Source organism: Epinephelus moara, chromosome 24 (genome assembly GCF_006386435.1).
Source record: "Epinephelus moara isolate mb chromosome 24, YSFRI_EMoa_1.0, whole genome shotgun sequence".
Taxonomy (NCBI): Eukaryota; Metazoa; Chordata; class Actinopteri; order Perciformes; family Serranidae; genus Epinephelus; species Epinephelus moara.
The window spans coordinates 27,991,936-28,015,176 of record NC_065529.1 but is presented as its reverse complement, the minus strand read 5'-3'; the positions used below and the strand labels follow the sequence as shown (position 1 = coordinate 28,015,176).

At 40.3% G+C, this 23,241-nt stretch overlaps 3 protein-coding genes across 4 annotated transcripts; 1 reads left to right on the top strand and 2 right to left on the bottom strand.

Moving 5' to 3' along the window:
- Window positions 1-153: 153 nt before the first annotated feature.
- slc26a6l (solute carrier family 26 member 6, like) lies at window positions 154-12,771 on the bottom strand. 2 transcript variants are annotated; one of them, XM_050036900.1, is made up of 19 exons: window positions 12,540-12,771; window positions 12,217-12,356; window positions 11,492-11,602; window positions 11,232-11,407; window positions 10,984-11,148; window positions 8,380-8,532; window positions 7,976-8,058; window positions 7,731-7,878; window positions 7,522-7,635; window positions 4,824-4,901; window positions 4,573-4,668; window positions 4,311-4,417; window positions 4,098-4,167; window positions 3,917-4,009; window positions 3,048-3,158; window positions 1,998-2,426; window positions 662-716; window positions 424-569; window positions 154-289 (listed from the first exon to the last, which is right to left on the bottom strand). In XM_050036900.1, exons 1-19 carry the CDS (start codon window positions 12,677-12,679, stop codon window positions 263-265), a joined length of 2,442 nt encoding a protein of 813 aa, XP_049892857.1. In that variant the 5' UTR covers window positions 12,680-12,771; the 3' UTR covers window positions 154-262. The 2 variants fall into 2 exon arrangements, with proteins under 2 accessions (XP_049892857.1, XP_049892858.1); XM_050036901.1 differs by lacking the exon at window positions 4,824-4,901.
- A 2,126-nt stretch (window positions 12,772-14,897) lies between these two features.
- Window positions 14,898-21,420, top strand: kbtbd12 (kelch repeat and BTB (POZ) domain containing 12). The gene is made up of 6 exons (XM_050036902.1): window positions 14,898-14,995; window positions 15,387-16,538; window positions 18,444-18,714; window positions 18,883-19,033; window positions 19,144-19,341; window positions 19,436-21,420. The coding sequence occupies exons 2-6, from the start codon at window positions 15,466-15,468 to the stop codon at window positions 19,603-19,605; spliced, it is 1,863 nt and encodes a 620-aa protein (XP_049892859.1). The 5' UTR covers window positions 14,898-14,995; window positions 15,387-15,465; the 3' UTR covers window positions 19,606-21,420.
- Window positions 20,437-22,827, bottom strand: LOC126385349 (uncharacterized). Its single transcript, XM_050036904.1, has 2 exons — window positions 22,664-22,827; window positions 20,437-22,541 (listed from the first exon to the last, which is right to left on the bottom strand). The coding sequence occupies exons 1-2, from the start codon at window positions 22,694-22,696 to the stop codon at window positions 21,801-21,803; spliced, it is 774 nt and encodes a 257-aa protein (XP_049892861.1). The 5' UTR covers window positions 22,697-22,827; the 3' UTR covers window positions 20,437-21,800.
- Between the last annotated feature and the right edge of the window lie 414 nt (window positions 22,828-23,241).

Sequence of the window (23,241 nt, the reverse complement as noted above, 5' to 3'; positions counted from 1 at the left end):
TTCATTTTATTAATTAATTTATTTTTTCTCTACAAAATGCACTCTATCATTTTCCCACATTGAATAAAGTTAAATTAAGCTCATGTGTCTTCAGTCTTTTTACTTTAAAATTAAGATGTATAAATATAAATGGAACTCAACAATTATCTAGCATCTGTTCATTTATAAATTCAGTTTCATAAAAGCTTCTGATATTCCTCCCAGTAGATGCTGAGACAGTTATTCAATCTTCAGTGTTGGATGTCCAGTTACGTTGAAGTTCTTAAAGTTTTGTGCAGATGTATGTGTCCTGAAATCAAACCGTTTTTAGAGAGTAATTTAGTTAAAATGACGTGATTAAATGTTTTCAGTTTAATCCAAATGCTGGAGATGTTTAAACCAAGCAACCGATGTGTCACTTGAACATCAGCTGCACACACTCACCGCTGATGGCTCATATCTGGGGAGCAATGATGCTCCACGGTGGTCCAGACAGTAAAGCACAGCATCATGGACGGAGGCAAAGAGACGTCTCTTTGTGATCTTTTCAGAGAAGAAGTCGCCACGCTCTAACTGTTCCACCACACAGGCTGAAGAAAGAACAGTTTACAGGCAAATTACTACCACAATGAAGCCTTTTCACGCAGTGCAGCCTAAAAGAGGTCAGAAGGAGTTCACTTACGTTGACAACCTGCCATGTAGATGTCCACATCAATCTCACTGAAGTCCTGGAAAATCTGTCAAAAATGTAAGTACAGAATATCTATCCTCATCAAAAGTTACACTGCACCAACCTTAAACAAAATCACATCTCTTCCTCATCAGGTGCTACTAACGCTAATCAGCCCTACAGTCAATCTCTCAGTCAGTCGTCATGGTTAATTTAAACTTCAAGTGTATAGGATTTAGCAGCATCTAGCGGTGCATCCAACTGAGTGTGTAGAGCAACTACAGTGGCTGACATGAAAACACGAATAGCCCTAGCTAGAGCCAGTGTTTGGTTTGTCCATTTTGGGCTTCTGTAGAAACAACATGGCGGACTCCATGAAAGAGGACCTTAGATGTATGATAATGAGATACCAGACCCCAACATGGCATCTTTTAAGTCCAATAAGAACTGCTCGCCTGGCACATACTCTGAAAAATGTTTCTAGCTTTCAGATTTACTCTCACAGTATGTGGCGCACTGAATATGCGCAGTAGGGTTTCTCCTGCTAACCTCACCCAAGAGTTCCTGCTTGGCTTATAGACTTTAAACTGTGATGATGTCACAGATTTTTACATCGCTTTTCTTGGCTTGGGGAAAGTTTAACAAGTATAAAACTATTATGGATCAAAAAAGCAAGGCTGAACAGTGTTCCTGGGGGCCCGAGGAGGACCCACCCTACGTAGCTATAAATGGCTCATTCTGAGGTAACGAGAACACAACAACTCTTCAGGTGCTTCAGGTGATTAAACACTAATGAATACATAGTAAGGAATATTATATTCTGTTTCTTCCAGTGTGTAAACCCCTGAATCCTATACACTGGACCTTTAACTGTAAGAGAGTAAAACTATCCATTATAACATAAAGCTAATTAACTCCCATTTTAGTGACAACATGTGCCTTGACTAAATTACACCAATACATTTTGTATTGAAGATGTGTCATCTTACCCTTTCCTTTTTCTAACAAGGACCACAAGACAGAGCTTTTTCCTTCATTGTGTATTTTCCTATACAGTTTAATTATATTATATTAATTATACTTTATTATTGTCTTAAGATTATTCTATAAATCAATATATTAACATTGTAAAATTTACTGTTTATGAAAACACAACACCTAAGCTCTCCTTGTAAAATTCCCAAAGCCATCTGTATATGTTGCTCATGCTCCTCAAATTACAATTTCATTATTTATTAAAGGGATTTAACGCCCACAAGTAAAAGGGTGCTCCTCTGATCCTTCAACATGAGGGAAAATGTCATGTCTTACCCTTCGTTTAAAGCATATTTTCCCCTTTTGTACTTACATTTTTCAATGTCTTGATCGCCACTGTGTCAATGAAGTTAGCTGTGGAGAGATCAATAATGATGGAGTGAATGTCCCATGTCCACTTGCCAAGTGACCCAAGGGAGACCCGCTCCAGGTCGCGACTCAGTGTGTCCTCACTGCTGGAGCCCAGAGTGGTGGTGTCCCCGTCCTGCAGCTCAGACATCCACCCTAAGCTGGTGGAGTCTGGCTCTCCTCCTTTCAGGTACTCCCATCTAGACTGGCCGTCTGGTGTTCGAGGAGTGGTTGGGATGACAAACACTGTCCCGTTCTCCCTCTCGGCCCAGCCCTGCTCTTCTGTGTCTGTAACATCCCCGTCCACGCATGTGTCCCTCCAGCAGCCGGCCTCTTCCTCCACAGAGAACACCGGTGCTCCAGACAGCTGTTGAGCTGCCCTCTGTGCCCGCCTCTGCAGAGCGGTGAGTCAAAGACATTATTCAAACGTCTGTTTACTCCTGCTGTAGCTCTGTGCAGTGTTACAGCTGGCACTCTGCAGCCATGTAAAACAGTCACAGGATCTTGGTGCCAATTTGTGTTATCTAACAGATTTTTCAGTGTCATGGCTGGATATTAAGCTGAGTTAAACAATGTGAAAAAGTCTGCAACATTTAACAGCAGGACTTCTCCTTTAGTGAGACTTTGACACAAAACAGACTGAAACAAGAATAAGGTACAGAACAATGTTTCATATCTCTGTAGGGTCTTTTCCGTAATGTTGTCAGACACTTACAAAACAATCTGAGCCTGTCAGTGGCAAAAACAAGTGCTTTTAATGATCGTAAACTGACGGTGCACACCTGCCCCCAGTGGCTACACTGCAGCCTGTTCTGCTGCTGCTGGCTGCAGCGCTCTCTCTCAATACTGGTCCTATTTAAGAAATGGTTGTCTCTCAAAACATGGTAAGTAGGGTCCATGTTGAAAAATACTTAAGCTTCCCTTTAAGGTGACCAATAAGTAAAACACCAAGAAAAAAATAATTGCAGTCCTTAAAATGTTTTGTAAAGATACCATGTTTCTGCAGTTATGTTACCTCTCTCTTGGCCTGCCGCTTTGCCCGTCTCTCTGCTCTCCTCTCTCTACGTCTCTGTTTGGCCTCCTGCCTCCTCTTATAGATAATCATTTTACTGATGTCAAGCCCACTCTGTAAACAGATAAAGAAGAGAGAGGTAAGTTCTAAGACATTAAACTGAGAGGAGATTAGAACTGAAACAACCAGTCAACTGATAAATCGATTGTATTTTGATAATCAGTTCACTGTTTCAGTCAGTTTTCATGGAAAAACACTAAACATTTCTCTGGCTACAGCCTCTCAAATGTGAAGAATTCCTTACTTTCTTTGACACATATGATTATAAACAGAATGTCTTTGGGGTTTGGTGCGATGACCGGATAAAACAAGCAATGTGAAGGTGCCACCTCACACTCTGGGAAATTACAATGGCAATTTTTTACAGTCCAGTTGCCAGAAGAAAATGTTCACATTATACTTTATGCAAATACATTCCATGTTTCATACATATCATATCAACGTATCTAAAGTGACGTAATAGATAAGCTGACTGAGCCTGGGTCTTTTTAGTGGCACACTAAACCAAAACGTGATCATTTCCTAATCATAATCAAGTGATTTATGTGCCTAAACCTTATCACACCCTCACCACAGCGCTGTATAACAATGCAAAGTTTCACCATATCCGCTACAACATAATATACAAATGTAACGCATCCTTGGTTTGCAGAAATGTACAATATGAACATTTTCTCTGCCGATTGGGTTGTTTTTACTACATTCTGTTTTTTTTTCTGGAAAAACAATCATCAGATTACTCATTATTGAAAATAATCATTAGACGCAGCCCTACAATAGACAATGTCATTAGTAGAGTAAATGGTATAAACCTTTTCTTTCAGGGCCTCGAGGTAGAGATCAGCATTGGCGAAATACACAGTAGCAGAGGAGCGAAATATAGTAACTCCTGGAATCTCTCTCGCCTGCCAAATAGCAAAAAAATTAGTAGCTTTTTTTTGCAGTGAGGGTCGTAAAACTTTTTATGTATGATATATTATCTTTTTGTTTCACCTCTTTGTGAGTCTCAATATCCACGTACAGTTCTGTACCTGGAACATTTCCCAGAACAGAGTATGTTGGTCTGAATGGAATAAAAAACACAAAATTATTATGCATGCATGCAGTATGTTCGTGTACAGTATTTTGTCTAATCTGTTACTAATATTGCCTCACACACACACACACACACACACACACACACAATGAGGTGCGGTGGAGTCTTACAGCTGAGTCCTGAAGATCACAGTAAGCAGAGCAAAGATGATCGATGCTGCGAGACCCAGATCCAGATTAAGCAGCAGGGTTGACACCCAAGTGACCAACCACACCACCTGGGGGATACAGCATTACGTTAGTCATTTTTTAGTGTGACAAAGAGGAAACAAGAACAATGACACGATACCAGATTCAACACGACAGCTCATTCTGTCACAGTTGTTACTTTGCAGGATATATTTTTAAAGTAAGTAATAATGTATCATCTCACCAGATCAATCTTGCTATGTCTCCACAGTGTAACAATGTCAGAGTGCTGCTTGAACATGCCCTTCAGATTCACCAAGACGATCACTGCCAGGACAGCCTGAAACAAGCACAACATGATTAACCACATGTGTACCCAGAAGTGTGACTGAGGCAAATCAACAAATCCATTATATTTACACAAAGAAAGTCATGCATCATAAATATTTACTGCAAATCCACTGTACAGTGATTCAAGCGGTAGAGCAACAGAACCTTTGGCAGCTCCTGGAACAGAGGTCCAAGTTTCAGTATGGTCACCAACACAATCAGAGCTGAAGCCACTCCAGCCATCTGCAACAACAACACAGAGGTTGCTTATTTTTTTAATTAGATACTTGTGTTCATTTACAAGCATATGTTTGTTTAGCAGAGACGGATTATGGTCACTGTTGGAGAATAGCTTCACTATAGATGAATCTGGGAAAGGACTGGAAGAAAAACAAGCTGCCATTACTGTGGTGGCTTCTCACTACAATACATGCATGTTTGAAAGCAAGCTGTATGATGCTGTATAATTTACCACTTTTTTTTTATTAATTTCTATGTAATTTTGCTTTTGACAACATCAAGAAGTACCTGTGCAGTTCTCAGCTGCTCCAACAGTAGTGGCAAACTTCAACTTTGTCAGCTTAGCTCACATTGCTAACCTTAGTGTGCTAACGTTACTGTCTAGGTCCTGCAGTAGTCCCACAGAATAAATTAACTCAACTAACAGTGGCTTTATTGTGAAATATAACGTTTGTTGCTCTAACTAATGGGCAATGACCACAATGTAAACATCATTCGGTCAGCATCATAAATAAAACAAATATAATATTGTCCAGTGTTTCAGTTTAACAAGTGTTAACCAACTGGTGACTCTGCTGAATACATACATCGCGGTTGCTCGTAGTGACGGCAGCTGTTGAAAACCCGAACAGAACATGTAGGTGTCATTGTAAAAGCCTTCAATTTAACTGTAATGAATTTTAAACACATACTCATCTGTTTATTATCTATGCCAACTATTTATATAAGTTTCTGGGGTTCATGGGCTTAAACTCACCAGTTAACACTTGTCATCAAACTGAAACACTGGCAGCTCTGTGTTTAGAAATAGTGATTTTTTTTTTTTTAACCATGGAAAACGTAATTGTTATTTGGCATACAACATTAATGTCTCCACTTTATGCCAAAGTTTGTCATCATTTAGCTGAGATTAATTATAAAATCAACAACGTTTGCTGCAGTCACAGTAAGCAGGCAGCAGCAGACACTGTGACATACAACTGCTTTGATGGCGGCACCACAAGAATGCAGAACATACAAAGTGGTCACCTGATCGTGTATATGTGAGCACATACAGTACTTCCAACATTTAATGGTACTTTATTAACTATTTAGTGTTGTTCCCACTAATAAGTTGATTTTGTTTAAATAAATAATAAACACGTCTCTGTGTGCACAGTTATATTGCAATTCACTACAGAAACAGGCAGGTTTACTGGTCTCCCTGAAGAGAAAGTACTTTATGTGATTTAGTCCTTTTTTAATGTTTTATTGACTCTTTGAAGAAAAATACCTTTAAGTTCTGGTGAGTTCTTCTAGATGAATGATTATTTAAAACCTGTGCTGTGTTTTAGAAAGGAACAATTTTGTGTAGCTGGCACAGCCAGGGGGAGGAAGGGGTCTGGTTTGGTGACCTCAGAATTGCATCCCTGCTTTTTGCAGGTGATGTTGTTCTGTTGGCTTCATCACACCGTGACCTCCAGCATGCACTGGCGCGGTTTGCAGCAGAGTGTAAAGCAGTCGGGATGAGAGTCAGCACCTCCAAGTCTTAGGCCAAGGCTCTCTGCTGGAAAATGGTGGATTGCCCCCCCTGGATTGGGAAAAAGTTATTGCCCAAAGCGAGGGAGTTCAAGTATCTCAGGGTCTTGTTCATGAGTGGGGGTAGAATGGAGCATGAGATGGATCGGCGGTTTGACACAACATCTGCAGTGATGCAGGGGCTTTGCTAGACTGTTATGGTGAAGAGGGAGCTGAGCCAGAAGGTAAAGCTTTCGATTTACTGGTCCATCAACGTCCCAACCCTCACCTATGGTCATGAGCTCTGGGTAGTGACCGAAACAATGGGGTTGCAGATACATGCTGAAATGAGTTTCCTCCGAAGGGTGGCTGGGCTCAGCCTTAGAGATATGGTAAGGAGCTCTGACATCCAGAGGGAGCTCGGAGTAGAGCCGCTACTCCTTCGCGTTGAAAGGGGTCAGTTGAGGTGGTTCGGGCATCTGATTAGGATGCTCTCTGAGAGCTTCCTGATGGAGGTGTTCCAGGCACGTCCAACTGGTAGGAGGCCCCAGAGCAGACCCAGAACACGCTGGAGGGATTACATATCTCGGCCTGGGAACGCCTCAGGACCCCTTAGGAAGAGCTGGAAAGTGTTGCTGGGGAGACAGAGTACTTTGCTCAGCCTGCTGCCCCCGTGACCCGATTTCAGATAAATGGTTGAAAATGGATGGATGGATGATATTTTTTGTACATCACTGGACAGGAGGATAAGTAAGCAAAGTAATATAATTAGTTCTGTTCATTTCTGTCAATTGTTTCACCACTGCAACCATCATTTTTTGGTGTCCTTTAAGTCCATGCTGGCCTGGCACTAACTAACTACCTAAATGTTTCTGTATAATAAATTGCTGGATGTAAAAACTAGAGTACATGTTCTAGTGCCACCAGGTTTTAAATTTCCACATGGTTCTTATATACATAATGTGGTTATATATTATTCAACATCATTCCCTTTTCAGCCCACCTCAATCATCCTTAAGTAGGTCATATGCATTGGATATTTATAGTACCCCTACTGCATGTTGCATGCTCACAGTGCTTGTGAGGTCATGCTGATGTAATGCTGTTACTTCTGCTGCTCACTCACTTGTGTTTTCCCTCCGGTGGTCTCTTGAATGAGACTACGAGACATGGAGGCGCAGACAGAGAAGCACTGGAAGAAGCCTCCCACTGCATTACTGAGACCCAGCGCCACCAGCTCCTGCAGCAGAGTGAAGACAGAGAGACACACCAATGAGCAGGGAAATTAAATTAGAATCAGACGTAAACAGGTATGTGATGAGAGCTGTGATTTACCTGGTTACTGTCCACCTTGTATCCATGTTTCAATGCGAATGTTTTCCCAAGTGAAACAGATATGGCATATCCAACCATGGCCAATGCAAAAGCATCACCAATAACTTCTCCAAAAAGACTCACATCTGGTACACTGGGAGAACTCAGACTGGTGCACACGAAAAGGACAAGGAAATGAGTTGGTACTAAACAAGCTGGGAGAATGACTCAACAAATAATTACAGCAGTATTAGTTAAATGCGTACCCACTAGGAATTTCTCCAACAACAGAAATAGTGTAGTTGCTGTTCAAATGGGTGTACGTTGATATCAATGTTCCTGCCACAATCTGAAGCCATCACAGAGAGCATACAGGTCACAAACAAACACACACAAAGAAGCCAAATTTCACAACACATTTCAAACCTTCAATTATTAAAAACCTGGTGAATCATACACTAGATGTGAGCCTAATAATTAGCCATAAACATCTCTTTTTTGCTGTGAACTGCACAAACGCAGAGGCCCAAGCACTCCTGCTGCTGCTGATTCAGCTGCTTGGCTCCACTGTGTCTGTGCTTTTCCCAGTGCTGCAACATCAGCAGCAGCCCAGAGCGCAGGGGTGATAACACAAAGCGAGGCCAGAGAGTGTGTCCTCTTATCAACTGACTGTGATGAGCTCCACTGGGATGGGCACTGGCAGCTTTGGACTGAGGAAAGCATTGAGCTCCTTGGCCGCAATTAGAAACACTGTGGACACAGCGCTGACCACCAGTGTGGGGAGATGAGTGTGTGGCAGCAAGGAGCAAACATCCTTCAGAGTCTGAGAATGGAGAAAGGAAAAACAAAAAGTGTTTATGGCTTACTGCTGTACACATTAAAACACATATGATGAGCTGCACTTAGGATCGGGGATGCAAAAAAACTGTGCATGACAGGCTCAAAAATTCAGCAGGTGAGACATTAAGCAGAAACTTATACATGTTAACTGGATAGACGTCAGTAAATATACAAAGAAAGGTTCATATGTACCTTTTGAAATACATATGAGCCTTTCTTGGTAAACTTCCTGTTTACCTTTGTGACATGCTTTCCTGTTATACCAGATCATCCTTTACACGGGTCATCCTCAGTTCCCCTCGAGTTTGCTACTCAGAACTTGTGTATTATTGTACTATGGACCCTGGATTATGGCCATTTACTAGATTAACTTTATGCTGCCTTCATATCAGGCATTAAAACTTAACATTTAAATAATGTTTCATGAATACTGTAATTGTTTTAAATATTATGTTTTATCGCTTTTGTGTCTCTCAGGTTCTGTATAGTTTCAAATCGTGTTATTGGAGTAATATTGGAGTTTCTAACTTTGATACCATACCTTGAAAAATATCAATATTAGACACCATTTTGGACATGACAGGGACAAACTGAGGGCATACAAGTTAAAATCTTTATTAAAAGATAAATATAACAAGGCTATAACATGACAGCAATGGGTTGTCTTGTCTTGGTTAGTAGCAGAAAACAGCTGAATGACTGCAGTAAAAATTAGAGAAAGCGAGAAAGTGCAGTTGATACCAGTGTATTGATACTGTGGGAAAAGAGCATTGAAATAGTTTCAAATATTCAGAATCAATATGTATCAATAAATTTATATTTTCGACAACACTAGCTGCAAAGCAATTATTTGTGTTCATATGTAAATATCAGGAGTGGGAATCACCAGAGGATCCACGATATGTTGTTATCACGATACTTAAGTCATGGTATATTATTGTGATTTTAAATATGTTGCGATATGCTGAGAATTGTGATAAAATACATTGCGATAAATTGCGGATTGCAAATTGATTTATTACCTTTTTTCAACTTGTCACCAGAGGAAAACTTTGTCAACATTTGTTTTATCTAAAATGATAAAGTTTTCAGTCTGTTCATCTCACTTAAGCCATTTTTTTTTTGCAGCAAAATGCATCTAATGCACTGAAAAAAAACCTCCCAATTTATTATATTATTCTGGTAGGTTACCTAAAGTTTAACTTGTAGTTGTAATATTACTAATTTATATGACAAAGAAAAATCGATACTTGGCACTGTGTGACGATACAATATTGCCACACAAAAATATTGCGATACTATGCTGTATTGTTTTTTTCTCCCATCCCTCATAACTGTGTAATATATATCTTTATTCTCTTAACAGAAATAATTATTAGAAATAATAATTATAATATATAATTTATAAAATATATTTTTATTCCTTCACTGGTAACTATTTTAACAGAAATAAAATCACTATGTATGTATGGTGCCAAAAGAAGAATAATTAGAAATAAAATCACTATGTATGTATGGTGCCAAAAGAAGAATAATTAAATAATTAAAACTTCCATTTATTCAATGTTGCCATAGTGTTGTGTGACAGGGAACAAGACCGTTGTATCCGTTCCTCCCCCCAAAATTCCTACTGATTGTGAATTTGTTTTCCAGTCTAGAAAAGAGTTAGTGACTCTCGATTATTACTGAAACACAACACTGCACTCTTTAATATTTCAGATTATATCTAAATAGTTTCTCTTCTGACCCGCTGCAGTGTCCTCAGTGGTTAGATATAATAGGTTTAAACTGTGATTTGTCAGTCCACAGTATGTTAAACTGATATTCCCTGATCCAGTTCCAAAAGCGCTAACCCTTGACTAACCTTCTATTTTGAAGGCTGACAAATAACTTTGCTAAAGCAACACACAGCTTGTTAGAGGCATCATTGTGCACTTGACACTGAAACAGGAACATGTTCCTATTAAAATCTGCACACATTTCGATGCTGATCTTTCAATGTCTTTAACTAATGACTGATGATGTTGTTTATTCTTATTGAACTGTTACTCAGAGGGATCTTTGTCTGTTTCTGCCCTTTCAGTTTGATTGAACCATTGTAGAGCATTTTGTTCTCCGTGTGCAAAACAAGCCCTTCATACAAAAGAAAATCTATTTGGAAAGGGGACTTTCTACAACCTGAAAGGACGAATGACCTTTCAAATATACAGAGAAGTCCTCTCAGTCAACTGTCTGAACGCAATCAAGCTTTTGTGGGATGGGACTCCAAACTTTTGAACAGCAGTGTATCTCAAGACACTTCCTGGTTGAATTGAATTTGTGAAGAACACACCTATCTCTTCATTATCGGTGCCACACTGTGCTGTAACAGATGCAATTGGATCAGTGCTGCTGTATTGACCAAAATCAGAACCAAACACTTGACAGTACTCACATACACCAGTGACAAGGGACCACTAAACCGTGTTGGTGAAACTCCAAAGACGTACTTCAGCTGTGCCACCACAGCATGGGCTGCAGCTGCTGTTGTGTAAGCCCGCACCAGAGGTTCAGACAAGTACGTTCCTACAAATCCAAACTTTACCGAACCCAGTGCCACCTATAGAAACAATCATTTATTCATATATTAGCTGTGACAGCAATATAAGACATTGTAATATCTGGGGGAAGCTGTGTTCAGACCTGAATAAGTCCTCCTAGGACAGTAGTAGCAGCTGCCACCTGCACCCTGTACGAGTCCCGAGCAGTTATGTCAACTTCTGCAGTGATGTTGGTCCCATTTGTAATGAGGAAATCTGTGTCTGGAGCAAGTCTCTCTGTCACACTACCCACCATGATGCTGAGCACAGTAAATGTACCTGAGTGCAGTTAAAGATAGCAACACATGTTAATACAGGGGTTATAATGGCCAAGGTACAACAACTCTATCTCTCTCTACTCACCGATGGATATATGACGTGATGTTCCAAAAAAGAAGTAGATCAATGCTGGATAGAGGGATGAGTAGAGTCCAAACACAGCAGGTACCGAAGCCAATAATGCATATGCCAAACCTGTCAAAAACAGAAGCCAGGGTTCCCACACCTTCTTAAACATCAAATTCAAAAACTTTTCGATGACTTTCCAGGCCCACTTCAAATTCAAGGACCCAACATGGCATAGTTTGAGACCCAGATCAAGGTTTATCACCGTTACAACACAGAACTTTTATAACTCACAGGCAACAACTGACAAACAGTGACAGCAGACAATATTGAAAGAACGTCAATATCTATTTTGGCACAAAATACAGAAATTCACACACTTTCTATTTCAATGTCTATTATCCTATACTTACAAGGCCTTTCTTCCCTCAAATTCATAAACGGCCCTTGGAAACCCTGAAAAGTTCTGTCACACCTATCTCAGTTTGCAACTGTACTTGTACTGCAGTATTACTGGCAAATAAAATATTAAATACAGTAAACAATGAATAAAAATATTTCCAGAGGTAAAGTATTTGTACAAAATATTGTTTGTGCATTACAAAGAGAGTATGGAATAAAATTAAAATTCTACATTATGTTTTTACCCTCAAGAAATTCACTCAACATACAATAGCTATGGAGTAAAAATCTGACTTCTTCTGCAATACTGGTGAGATTTATTCAACCATGATGGATTGTACCTTGAGGCAGGTGCATTATGCCCACACTGATGCCAGAGACGAGGTCTGGCATGCCATAGTCCCAGACTGAGTACTTGGGCAGCCAGTACAACACAGGCAAGCTGCTCACCACGCTGCGCTTCAGTTTTGGTACTGTACATCTGGAGGAGATTTAAATGATACACAAAGAGCGGAGTGAAAGTCTTTTTATTGGCTGATATTTTAAAGCATAAATTTACTGGAGATGGGTATTTTATCTTTGACAAAAGGAACAGAGCACTTGTCTACATTTACAGCACAGTGAGCATCACCGTTATAAAATCAAACCACAGAATGTGACTTACCTTAAGGAGGCTTTAAGCCGTTCAGTTGGAGGAGGGTGAGTGTCAGAGTATGTTTTTCTCTGTGTAACCTCTTCCAGTCTCTGCTCATCAAGCACTTCCCGCTCCACTCTGTACTTCCCAAATCTATGTGTAGAGTCCATGGAGCTGAGTCTGTCCAAATCTGTGCAACTTATTTATTTTACTCTTTTAATATGCAATGCAGTTGATTTGATCCAGAGACTATTGTTCGCTGCAAACTGTCTCAAGAGCAGCTGTATCTGCATATGTACATCACATCAGCTAATGGTTAACTCTATTCAGGATGTCATGGGCAGAGCCTCTTCATGACAACGACGGCTGACCCGAGACACAAATCATGTAATTATGGTTAAAGAGGAAAGCTTAGCTAGGTGGAATTTCAATGGATGTTTGACAGGTGTTTTCCGATCCTTCCATTTTTTTTCATTCACTAGCAAAAGTAAAGCTAATGAACCATGAAATGTCACCTTCAGCTTAAGTTAAACTGGTCAAGTGAGTTCCTATGAGGTCCACCTCTTGACAAAATACTTGTTACAATTGTTAAATAATGTTACATACAGTATGGGATTCACACCATTATTTGGCAATGCTGAGATTTTACCTGCCATAATTTGCATCCCACTGTTACATCAGCCAAGATTAAAATATTTAGGATGCTGAAGTGCTTTTTATTTATTTTTTTCTTTAAAATTCACTAGTGGTCAGCTTTGAAACCTGGAGCGACATCACTTTCGCAAGTCTTTAAACCTTTGAACCCTGAGCTCATTGGTGCAATTACTTTCAAAAACATGGGAAAAAGCAACAAGCAACTTGGTAAGAAGTATCCCACAGACTGAAAAAAAAAAAAAAAAAAAAAGATTTGGAGAATTATTTAAAAACAAAAACTAAGGACAAAGAAAAAAGCAAGAGAAAAACTATATTCACAATAATAATTTTATAATAATTTTTAATAATAATACTTTCTGGGTCATTTCCTGTTTGTTTTGACCTTTCTTCCTTTTTTGTAAATTATTTTATTGTTTTAATTTTCTCTGTTTACTAATTTCTTGCTAGTTTTTTGGGTCATTTTGTCTTTTGTTGCTCATTGCCTTCTTCCCATGGTTTGAAAAGAAATCAAGGAAAACACAGAGGTAATATCTGATACAATAGTGGCAAGTCAGAGAGTAAGATATATATTTAGATACATTTTACTTAAAAACTTTAGTATGGTTGGTGCAACACTCTCAAGAGTTTAGATTTTGGGAATGAAAATGAAAATATGACTATTTTTTTTTATCAGTTATTCACTGTGTTGCTTTAAATTTATCAGGAAAACTTTTTCCTCGCATGCCTCCACATGAATGAAGAATCCAAAAAAGGTGAACATTCTTCATTAATTGAAGTAAACGGGGACAAAGCTTAACAACAGCAGAAGTTTATTAAAACATGCATTTACAAACTGTCACACAACTCGTGCTGCATAATCCAAATCTCACTTATCCAGTTTATGCTCAGTATTTCATAAACACATGCAATTTTGCTAAAACATGACAATATAAAACACCTCCACCTTCAAGCAGCGCGCAGTCCTGAATAAGCGCCTGCGTATGGGCTTCGCTTGAGCAGAGTTGCCAGGCACACTATCGGCCGTGCACTGCACATAGGTCTACCTACAAATTTAAAAAACGCCTGTGTTTGAGAAGTACTGAGCATACAACTGGATAAATGAGACTTGAATTATTTTGCAGGAGTTGTGAGGGTTTTTAAATGGATATTTTGATATAGTTTTGCTGCTGTTAAAAGTGGCCCCCAATTACTGCAATTCATTAAGATTGTTCACCTTTTTTGGATTCTCTGTTTACTGTGGAGGCAAACAAAGTTTTCTTCACAAATTAAACATAAGAGGCAGTGAGTAACTGATATACACATGGTCATTTAGGGGCAGAAGTATCCCTCCAAAAAACAAGGTCTGGTCATTGCAACATGTGGGCATACAGTACACTGGGCCTTTAAGAGAGAGCTGTCATGAAATCTGAATCCGAGCTAGCAGCAATGTTTCATTTCAGCCATTCCAGAGCTGCACACACGTGACCGAGGCAAACAAACTGGAATGGAGAATTACTTAAATCACACAGTACAACATAATGCCAACGAGTGACATTAGGACTGTCGAAATAATTCACAATATTTGTCTCTGTCACAGCTTAAAAAAACAGCACTCTCCTGATCACTCAAACCCTTCTGACCTACTTGCTGTCTGCCTCAACACTGTCTATTTTTGGGTTAGTGGCTCAGAGGGCCACAGCAGTGAAGGGGGCGCATATCTTTGTCTCTTGCAATCGCTCAGACCCTCTCTAAGCCCCCTGACTGACCCATTCGGCCACATGAACAACACATGAAAAACATGGACACTGACTGGTCTTTTTAGATCAAAGATAACAGAGGAGCTGATGACTATGGTAAGGCTTTCATGAGGGAATGTTGAATGATGTGGACAGATGACTTACTGTATATGGACAACAGTGGGCTTTTTGGCAGTATTTGTTATCTACAGCTATTTAGGAAACATAGTTTATTAGAATCATGGCTGCTTACATGTGAAGTTTATAAAAATATCCTGAAAGGTTTGCCATTACTGAAGCCTTTTTAAAGATGTAGTTTTGTATTACTTAAATATACTGTCATATTTAAAATATCTGAAATGTTATGCTGATTTATGGCTGATCAAGTAATACAATAATTGCTGTTTTTATTCCCATAGTCAGGACACCTATCCAGAGTTTATTTGACTAAGCTGTTTGATATGATACTGATGACTGTTCAACATTTGTCTCTGTTTTTTTCTTTCAGAGACAACCTTCTGACTGTTTGTTCAAAGTGCATAAAACTTCCTCTTTGTAAATACTATTGTTACTACAGTTGAGGCGAAATGGATCTTACAACCAAACATGGACTGGTGCTGCTCGACCAGCTGAAGAAGATGAGGGAGTCTGAGCATCTGACAGACGTTGTGCTGGTTGCTGAGGGCATCAGCTTCCCCTGTCACCGGGTCATCCTGTCCGCCTTTAGCCCATATTTCCGTGTAATGTTTACATGTGGCCTGCGTGAGTGCAACAACAGAGAAATATTCTTGCGCGACACCCCCGCAGACAGTCTGGCCCTCCTCTTGAATTACATGTACTGCTCAGATCTTCCTCTCACTAATGCCAATGTACAAGGCATCTCTATTGCAGCTTTCCTCCTGCAGATGGATGACGTTTTCACTCGCTGTCAGCAGCACATGACTGAGAACATGGATGCCTCGAACTGCCTTGGTGTTTACTATTTTGCCCGTGACCTTGGTGCAGAGGAACTTGCTGACCATGCTCAGCGCTTTCTTAGGCAACACTTTGTCCAAGTCTGCCAAAATGAGGAGATCCTGGATCTGGAGGCCCATCAGCTGGGGAAGCTCCTGAGTTCTGATGACCTTAATGTTTCCCGCGAAGAGACCATCCTGGATGTGGTCCTTAGCTGGGTCAAACACAGCACTCTGACAGATGGAGAGGTCCGTTTTCTGCACCTTCCAGAGCTCCTGAGGAAGATCCGTCTGCCACTGGTAAACCCTGACTATTTAAGAGAGGCAATAAGGAGGAACACGGCCCTGCTGGCTGATGCTGAATGTCTTGAGATGGTCAATCAAGCTTTGGAGGTCGCATCGATGCATCCCTCAGCTGCACCACGCAAACTAAAGCTGCGGTACGGCATGGAGACCACAGATCTGCTGCTCTGTGTCGGAAATGACGGCAGTGGGATTAGGTCAAGATATGGAAATTTTTCTGAGCGCAGCTTTTGCTATGCCCCATCCACAGGCCGGATCTACTATATCACGTCACCTCGCTATGCAGAGGCTCTGGGGTATGTGTGTGCTGGGGTTGTAACTGAAAGAAATGACATTATAGTGGCTGGAGAGGCAGGAGCTCGCAGAATGGCCCGACAGAAGGATGTAAATGTTGAGATCTACAGGTAAGATATAAGGTGGTATATTTGATAACTCTGTATATTCTTGCCTCTTTCATTACCCCTTTTCCACCACCATCATTTGACACCGTTTGTGCACCAAATTTTGAAGAGTTGGGAGCATTGACCAAAAATAAATTGTTTTAGAACCCAAGAAGTTGGCTTCCAGTTGGAACCAAAAAAATAGCAGGTTCTCCTTGACCTGAGGAGCGAACCATGAAGTTCCGAAGTCGTCGACATCCCGCACTTGAGCAGTGACTTGTGGTGTCACACTGACAAAAAAGCCGTCCTTTATCAACAGCATGATACACGGCCGGTTGCCATTATAGTTTAACGGCACTTTGCAGCATCAGGGGGTAATGCAGCGGGACAAGGACAAAAGTTAAGGCGGTCAAAGTCCGAACAGGGTGGGTGGGACCTTTACTCAGGAGAGCGGTGTTCGCGTCCCGTAAGATTATAAAACCAAACCCTGTTGTTTTTTCCTAAAGCTAACCACATGAGTTAGTTGTTGAACAAAGAAAAGGCCAATTTGGGGTGTTGTACCGACGTAGTGCATTTATTTTGAAAGAGACTGTATGTAAACGGTAAACTTCCTGTGAAAATGAAAGTGCATTTTGAAATAAGACAATGCATGTTACAGGTGGAACTTAACATGGCATCCCAGAACATCAACAACCAATGCACCCAGGGTACCTTTCACGTCGTATCTGGACATGAAAAGTCCATGATGAAAAATTGATATGTGACAAGGTCGGAGTGAAAATGCGTTGACGTAATAGTCTTCTACATCTGCTTATCATTAATACTTGGTCCATGCTTGTGTTTTGGATAAAAACAGATATCTGTAAGGAGTGGTGTAGTGGTAGTTGATGAGGTGGTTGTGCTACTTGGTAGATAGGTACTGAGGAAGAAGAAGGTATACTCTCATATATTTTTCGGATGGGTTTTTGGCTGATAGGTGGGTATACTGTAAACAGACAGACAAAAGACATGTGTATACCCCAATACAGTGTTGTAGTATTCGAGGTCTGTTTTGGTCTTGAAACCAGTCTCAAGACCACTTTTTGAAGGTCTCACTCTCGTCTCGGACTCAACCACATTTTCATTGAGTCTTGTCTCGGTCTCAGACAAAGAGGACTCACAATTTTATTTCAATACCAGTCAAGACCACAACTGCAGGGATATCATCAAATTGCCTGTCTAAAAAATAGTGTTGAAGTAAGCTGGTTAAGTTGATTTCAGCCCCTTTTGTTCATTTATATTTGTTTGCTCAAATGAAACTCCCACACATAAACAGAAACATAAACACATAAAATTCACCTCTGCAATGGCTTTTGATTATTTTATTAAGACATTTCTCTTGACACTTAAACATACACACATAGAATACACACAGTATGCATGAAGAGGAATCTTCATTTGTTTTTATGGGAATGTGGATCTTTCAGATCAGTTTGAGGAGAGCCTATAGTCCACATGTTACCACATATTATCATAGGTGTGTCATGCAGTGTGGGATTCGTACTAGTCTGGTTCTGGTCTAATCTCAGTTTCATTCCCTAAAAGTCTTGGTTATGACTTGGGTCTTGGTTTAGGTGGTCTTGACAACAACAATGCCCCATATACCTGTGTATACCCTCCACTACACCACTGTCTGTGACTAATAAGAGCTCACAGGTATCAATACGATCTGCCATCTTGCTGCTATTGTTTACTTCCCTTGTGCATTGTGCAACGCCTTCTGTTGATGACACATCCTTGATTACAATGGCTCTGCTCAAAACTGGTGGAAATTTGTGCTGGTTCATAGATAGCACCAAGGTTCTTAGAATCCTGAACATAAAAGAACCAGAGCTAAATTTGGTGGAAAAGGGGTAACAGATGGTAATCATTGTTATCCTGGGTTGCCAGGTATAGAGTAGAGGCCCAAGGAAGCTGGGAGCGCCTGACGTCAGCAGAGTACCGAGATTCATATGCTCTGGGGTCACTGGGTGACACTCTGTACCTGCTGGGTGGACAGATGAAGCTGAAGAACCAGTTTCTCATTACTAACTGTGTGGAGCGATGGTCTATGCAAGGAGGACCCTGGCGCAGTGCAGCACCCCTGCCTTTGCCTTTGGCCTATCACAGCGTGGTCACAATGAAAAATCGCATTTATGTGATAGGTGGTCGAACGCCACAGGTGATGTCAAAACATCTTCACACATATACTAACTTTTCCGCAGTTATTGTGACATCTAGAAAGTCAGACTTCATTAACACACTTAATATGAGCTCTTACAATATCTGACTCCTCTCTGACTGCACCTGCTTTGCTTTGTCACACTCTCCCTCCCCTTCAACCATACAGTCATACCGGATGGATGATGAGCCTGAATGTCTTAGTAACCGCCTTCTGGAGTATAATCCAGACACAAATAAGTGGACAGAGCTGTGTCCCATGAAGTACTCAAAGTACCGCTGCAGTGTTGTTGTACTCAACAGTGAAATTTTCGTGATGGGTAAGATTCTGTGCCCTGTTTCTTATTTTAAATCTCTCTTGGTATGCAAATGAAATGAAGTGCATTGATTCATGGAAGAATTCGTTTTACAAAATGATGCTATTTTACAGGCGGCATTGGATGCGAGGGTGTAGACCGTGGGCAATCACGCCGCTGCCTCAATGCTGTGGAGATCTACAACCCAGATGGAGATTACTGGAGGGATGGACCTCCTCTCCCAACTGCACAACTCTCACTGCGCACCAATGCCTCTAATGCAGGAGTGGTGGGAGGCAAAATCTATGTGTGTGGATACTACAAAGGAGCAGGTAATGATAGAATATCCATATCCACCAAATAAAACCTGTCGAAAGATGTTTCAAAGTAACTGTATTACCCTTTGTGTTTCTCAACTACCTTTAGATCGTCATGATAATATAACTAAGGACATTTTGGAGATGGACCCATGGGAGAAGCGGTGGACAGTGGTGGCTCGGCACGCTCTGATGCATGACAACTACGACGTCTGCTTAGTGGCAAATCTCAACCCGAGGGGTCTCATGTCCCCCCCTGCAGACTTAGTTAAACAGTGACACCCCTGTCAGATCAGGTCAAAGTTTGTGTGGGAGAATTAGTGTAGGAAATTATTAATGCACTTATTGCTGGGCCAAAAGCATTCACTTTTTTTTCAAGCAGAAAAGGTTGTAGTTGCCTGCATGAAAGAGGATCTGCTGTCATTGATTTGCACGTTTAGAGATTCTCATGTTAATGAGAACAGAAAGATAATTTGTAAATACCGTATGTTTGTTGTTTTTTTATCTTGTTGTGTAACATCAGAGACTGATCACCTGAAACCTGCAGCTGTGTGACACATGGCATTATCAGCAACGCCAGGAAATTATTTCCTTGGACATCCCCCCCCAACAAAAACAGTTTCAAGTTATTATTTAATGTATGAAATGTTAAAAATAGTAGACAAATTGGATTTTTTTTGGATTTTTTGTTTGTTTTGTCCAACTAACAGGCCAAAACCTTACACTATTCAATTTACTGTCACATACGACAGAGAAAAACAGGAATTCGTCACATTCGAAGCCTGAACCATTCGATATTTTGTATTTTTGCTGAATAATGACTGAAACAATTATACCGATTCATTTCTTGTCACTCAAAGGACAACCCAACCGCCAGAAAAAATAATGGCATTCTAACTGTGGTGTAAGGTAGTTATGATAGGCCCCAGTGCACGCTATCATGCACATACCGTCTCATCACATGATCCTAGACACAACATCAACATAACATGTTACCCAGCGATCATTATTGCATATTTTTATGTAACAAAAAATACCAAAGAAAAATATATTTTTTAATTAATCTAAATAAATAATTATTCATTTAATTTAACAATTTTAATAGTTGATTTATAGTTATAGAATAAGTGTATAATTTCGTTATAGATGCTGTTAACTATTTTACAAAAAAGAAAAAGAAAAAAATAAACATCACAGAGATGAGTTTGCGTTTTTCAAGGGCATATATAGCAAATGGCACTGTTTAATTTAACACAGGCATATTTTCATGGTGGCAATCGCTCATAAGGACCCATTCTCCACCCAACACATTGTTGGAGAGCCCACTCTCGCTATGGGCCCTGCACCTCAAAGGCACCAGTGCATCTGCACTGCCTGCACTGTCTATATTTACACCGCCGTTTCTGCAAACCACGGATATGTTACATTTGTATGTTATGATGTAGTGGATACGTTAAAACTTTACATTTCAACAAGGCTGTGGTTAATGTTTGGTTACGTTTAGGTACAAAAACACTTGGTTATGGTTAGAAAACAGATCATGTTTTGGCTTAAAATACCTGGTTTGGAGGGCACTATCCACAAGTTTTGGAAGCTAAAAAGCCACTGGAAACACAGTGATGACTTGCTACAACACAAATGGTTTTGTTGTGTCTTTGTCTCTTGGCAGCTTGGCAGCCATCTGATAGCACAGCACCAACTATCCCCTTCACCTCTCAGTCACAAAGTCAGCCCAAATATAACTTCAGAAACACTTATATGTGTGTGTGAAAGACACAAATGTAACCTGCTAGTGGTTTGCAGAAACGTATGCCAACATTTTCTTCTCTCACATCGGCTGTAGTTCAGGAAGTGATCATTGTAGCTCTGGTTATAATTATGGACTTGGATATAAATCATACCCGAGACGCTGGTTTGGTCTATTACTGCAGGGCAAATATTAAGCCTTATAATGCATATGGTTAATTGACATTGTCAGATTACATATACAGTATAAAGCTGAATATTTTATGTTGTATCAACTTGTTTCTTCCTTTTGTGGTATTTTTGCTAAAGCATAATGAAATGTTTTCTGCTAATAAACACGCACCTTATGAGGCATGGTTATTTATCTGAACACAGACACTCAATTCTTTCTTTTCTCTTTATTTTTCAGGTAAGCAGTATAAATACAGAATAAGTTTTAAAAAATCACCCAAGTGTTACAATATTTTTTATGTCAGCAGGTCAACTTCAAATATGTGTAAACAGACATATTTGTAGGTCAGTTTGTCCTAACATACTTTTCATTAGTAGTTTTTTTACACCCCTCCGCAGCTCTTCCACCATCAAAATAAGATAAAAACATTTGTGTTTATTCTTTAAAAACTGAATAACAAGTCATGTAACAAAAGACACAAGTGATAATAAATATACCAATAAACATTTCTGGCTTTTATTCCCAACAATAACAACACAAAGGCTTCACTCATGCTCTAAAAGCCAAAACCACAGTCAATCTCAAACAACTGCAAGAAGCCTTCAGGTTTCACTGGGGTCCCTGGTTTGGACTCGGCTGAGAGCTTCTCTGAGATGGTTTCGACTCCTGCGAGGCTGTCGGGGCTGTTGCTGTCCTGAGACCAGCAGGTGAGAGGGGTGATGAAACATCCCTCAGCGATGGATCTCACCTCCCTTTTCTGCGGTTTCATACTGTCTAGGTTGAGACTGCTCTGGCTGGTCACCGTGTTCAGATCATGACGCTCACAGAGAGGTACTGAAACTTTCTGATGTTTGTCACAGTTCATGGGAGGCTGACGATTTTCATCCGTGACAGTGCGCTTGCTCCTTTGTGAGAGCACCAGCGGCCTCTTTTTGCGCCTCCCATGGCCTCTCAGAGAGAATTTCCTCTTTCCTATGATGCACCTGGGATCCTGAGGGGGAGCGTCCACCTGATTGTGTTCAAGGTTGGGTGTGTTACGTGTCAGCTGTGTGCTTTCAAGCTTGTTGTCCTGCAGGAAGTCGGATAATGGCTGCTCCAGCCCTGGTGACGTCTGGATGGCACTGTCTGTCACTTTCCCAGGGCTGGGTTTGGCTGAGTGCTCTGAGACAAAAGTGCTGAGCAGCTTCAGACCCTCCTCAAGCATGTTTCGTTGTTTCTCATGCTCCTCTCTCAGACACTCCAGACTATTCTTTAAGCTTTGCAGATCTGAACAAAATTCTGCTGTGGGGTCCCCACCCTAAATGGTAAAGATCACCAGTTATACTCATCACTAGTTACAAACATTTATTAAAGAAAATCTACTTTCATCTCGTTGAAACTGCAGCAATTTGGACATTAAGCTACATACATACTATTCACCTTTTGCATCCTCTCCTCCAGTTCAGCCATCATCTCTTTCTGGGTGTTCACTTTATTCAGCAGAGTCTCAAACTGCTGGGAAATGTCACTCTGAAGACTGCTCAGATTATTTTGCACTGGGATGAATAAATGAAAAGACGGAAATGCGCATTTAAAACAAATCTTTCATCTCCATGCACTGAAAGTCAAAACTATTTAAAAATGTATGGAACCATGTAGTAATTATTCAACGTTAGAGCAGATTGTGGGTGCCCAATGTTTGATCACCGGGCAAAGAGCACCATCTACTGGCAATAATAAATGCTTGCTCACTGCCTTTTGACGTTTTCTCAAAAAAAATCCTCTTAGAGTTAGATCCTGGTAAAGATAAAATTTATTTACAAAGTATCTTAGCCCTGAAGAGATCTCCTAAGGTGAAAAACTATCAGCAGTAGGGAGGATGACATTTAAGAGCCTTAAGAGTTTTTAAATCAGAGGAGAAAATGGCAAAAACAAAAAGAGGTAGGAGAAATATTCTCCAAATGCTGGATGACAGTGAGTCAATAAAATGCTACGGATTAGATTGTGTAGGGATAATT

Bases quoted from the DNA above. Each gene is read 5' to 3' on its own strand.
- slc26a6l (XM_050036900.1), bottom strand. From the start codon at position 12,679: ATGGACTCTACACATAGATTTGGGAAGTACAGAGTGGAGCGGGAAGTG. The intron at 570-661 runs GTAAGTGAACTC...TTCTTTCTTCAG, and splicing joins CTACATGGCAGGTTGTCAAC to CCTGTGTGGTGGAACAGTTA. The intron at 290-423 runs GTGAGTGTGTGC...GTTTGATTTCAG, and splicing joins CCAGATATGAGCCATCAGCG to GACACATACATCTGCACAAA.
- kbtbd12 (XM_050036902.1), top strand. From the start codon at position 15,466: ATGGATCTTACAACCAAACATGGACTGGTGCTGCTCGACCAGCTGAAG. The intron at 16,539-18,443 runs GTAAGATATAAG...CTGGGTTGCCAG, and splicing joins GTAAATGTTGAGATCTACAG to GTATAGAGTAGAGGCCCAAG. The intron at 18,715-18,882 runs GTGATGTCAAAA...TCAACCATACAG, and splicing joins TAGGTGGTCGAACGCCACAG to TCATACCGGATGGATGATGA.
- LOC126385349 (XM_050036904.1), bottom strand. From the start codon at position 22,696: ATGATGGCTGAACTGGAGGAGAGGATGCAAAAG. The intron at 22,542-22,663 runs GTGAATAGTATG...TTTACCATTTAG, and splicing joins TGGAGGAGAGGATGCAAAAG to GGTGGGGACCCCACAGCAGA.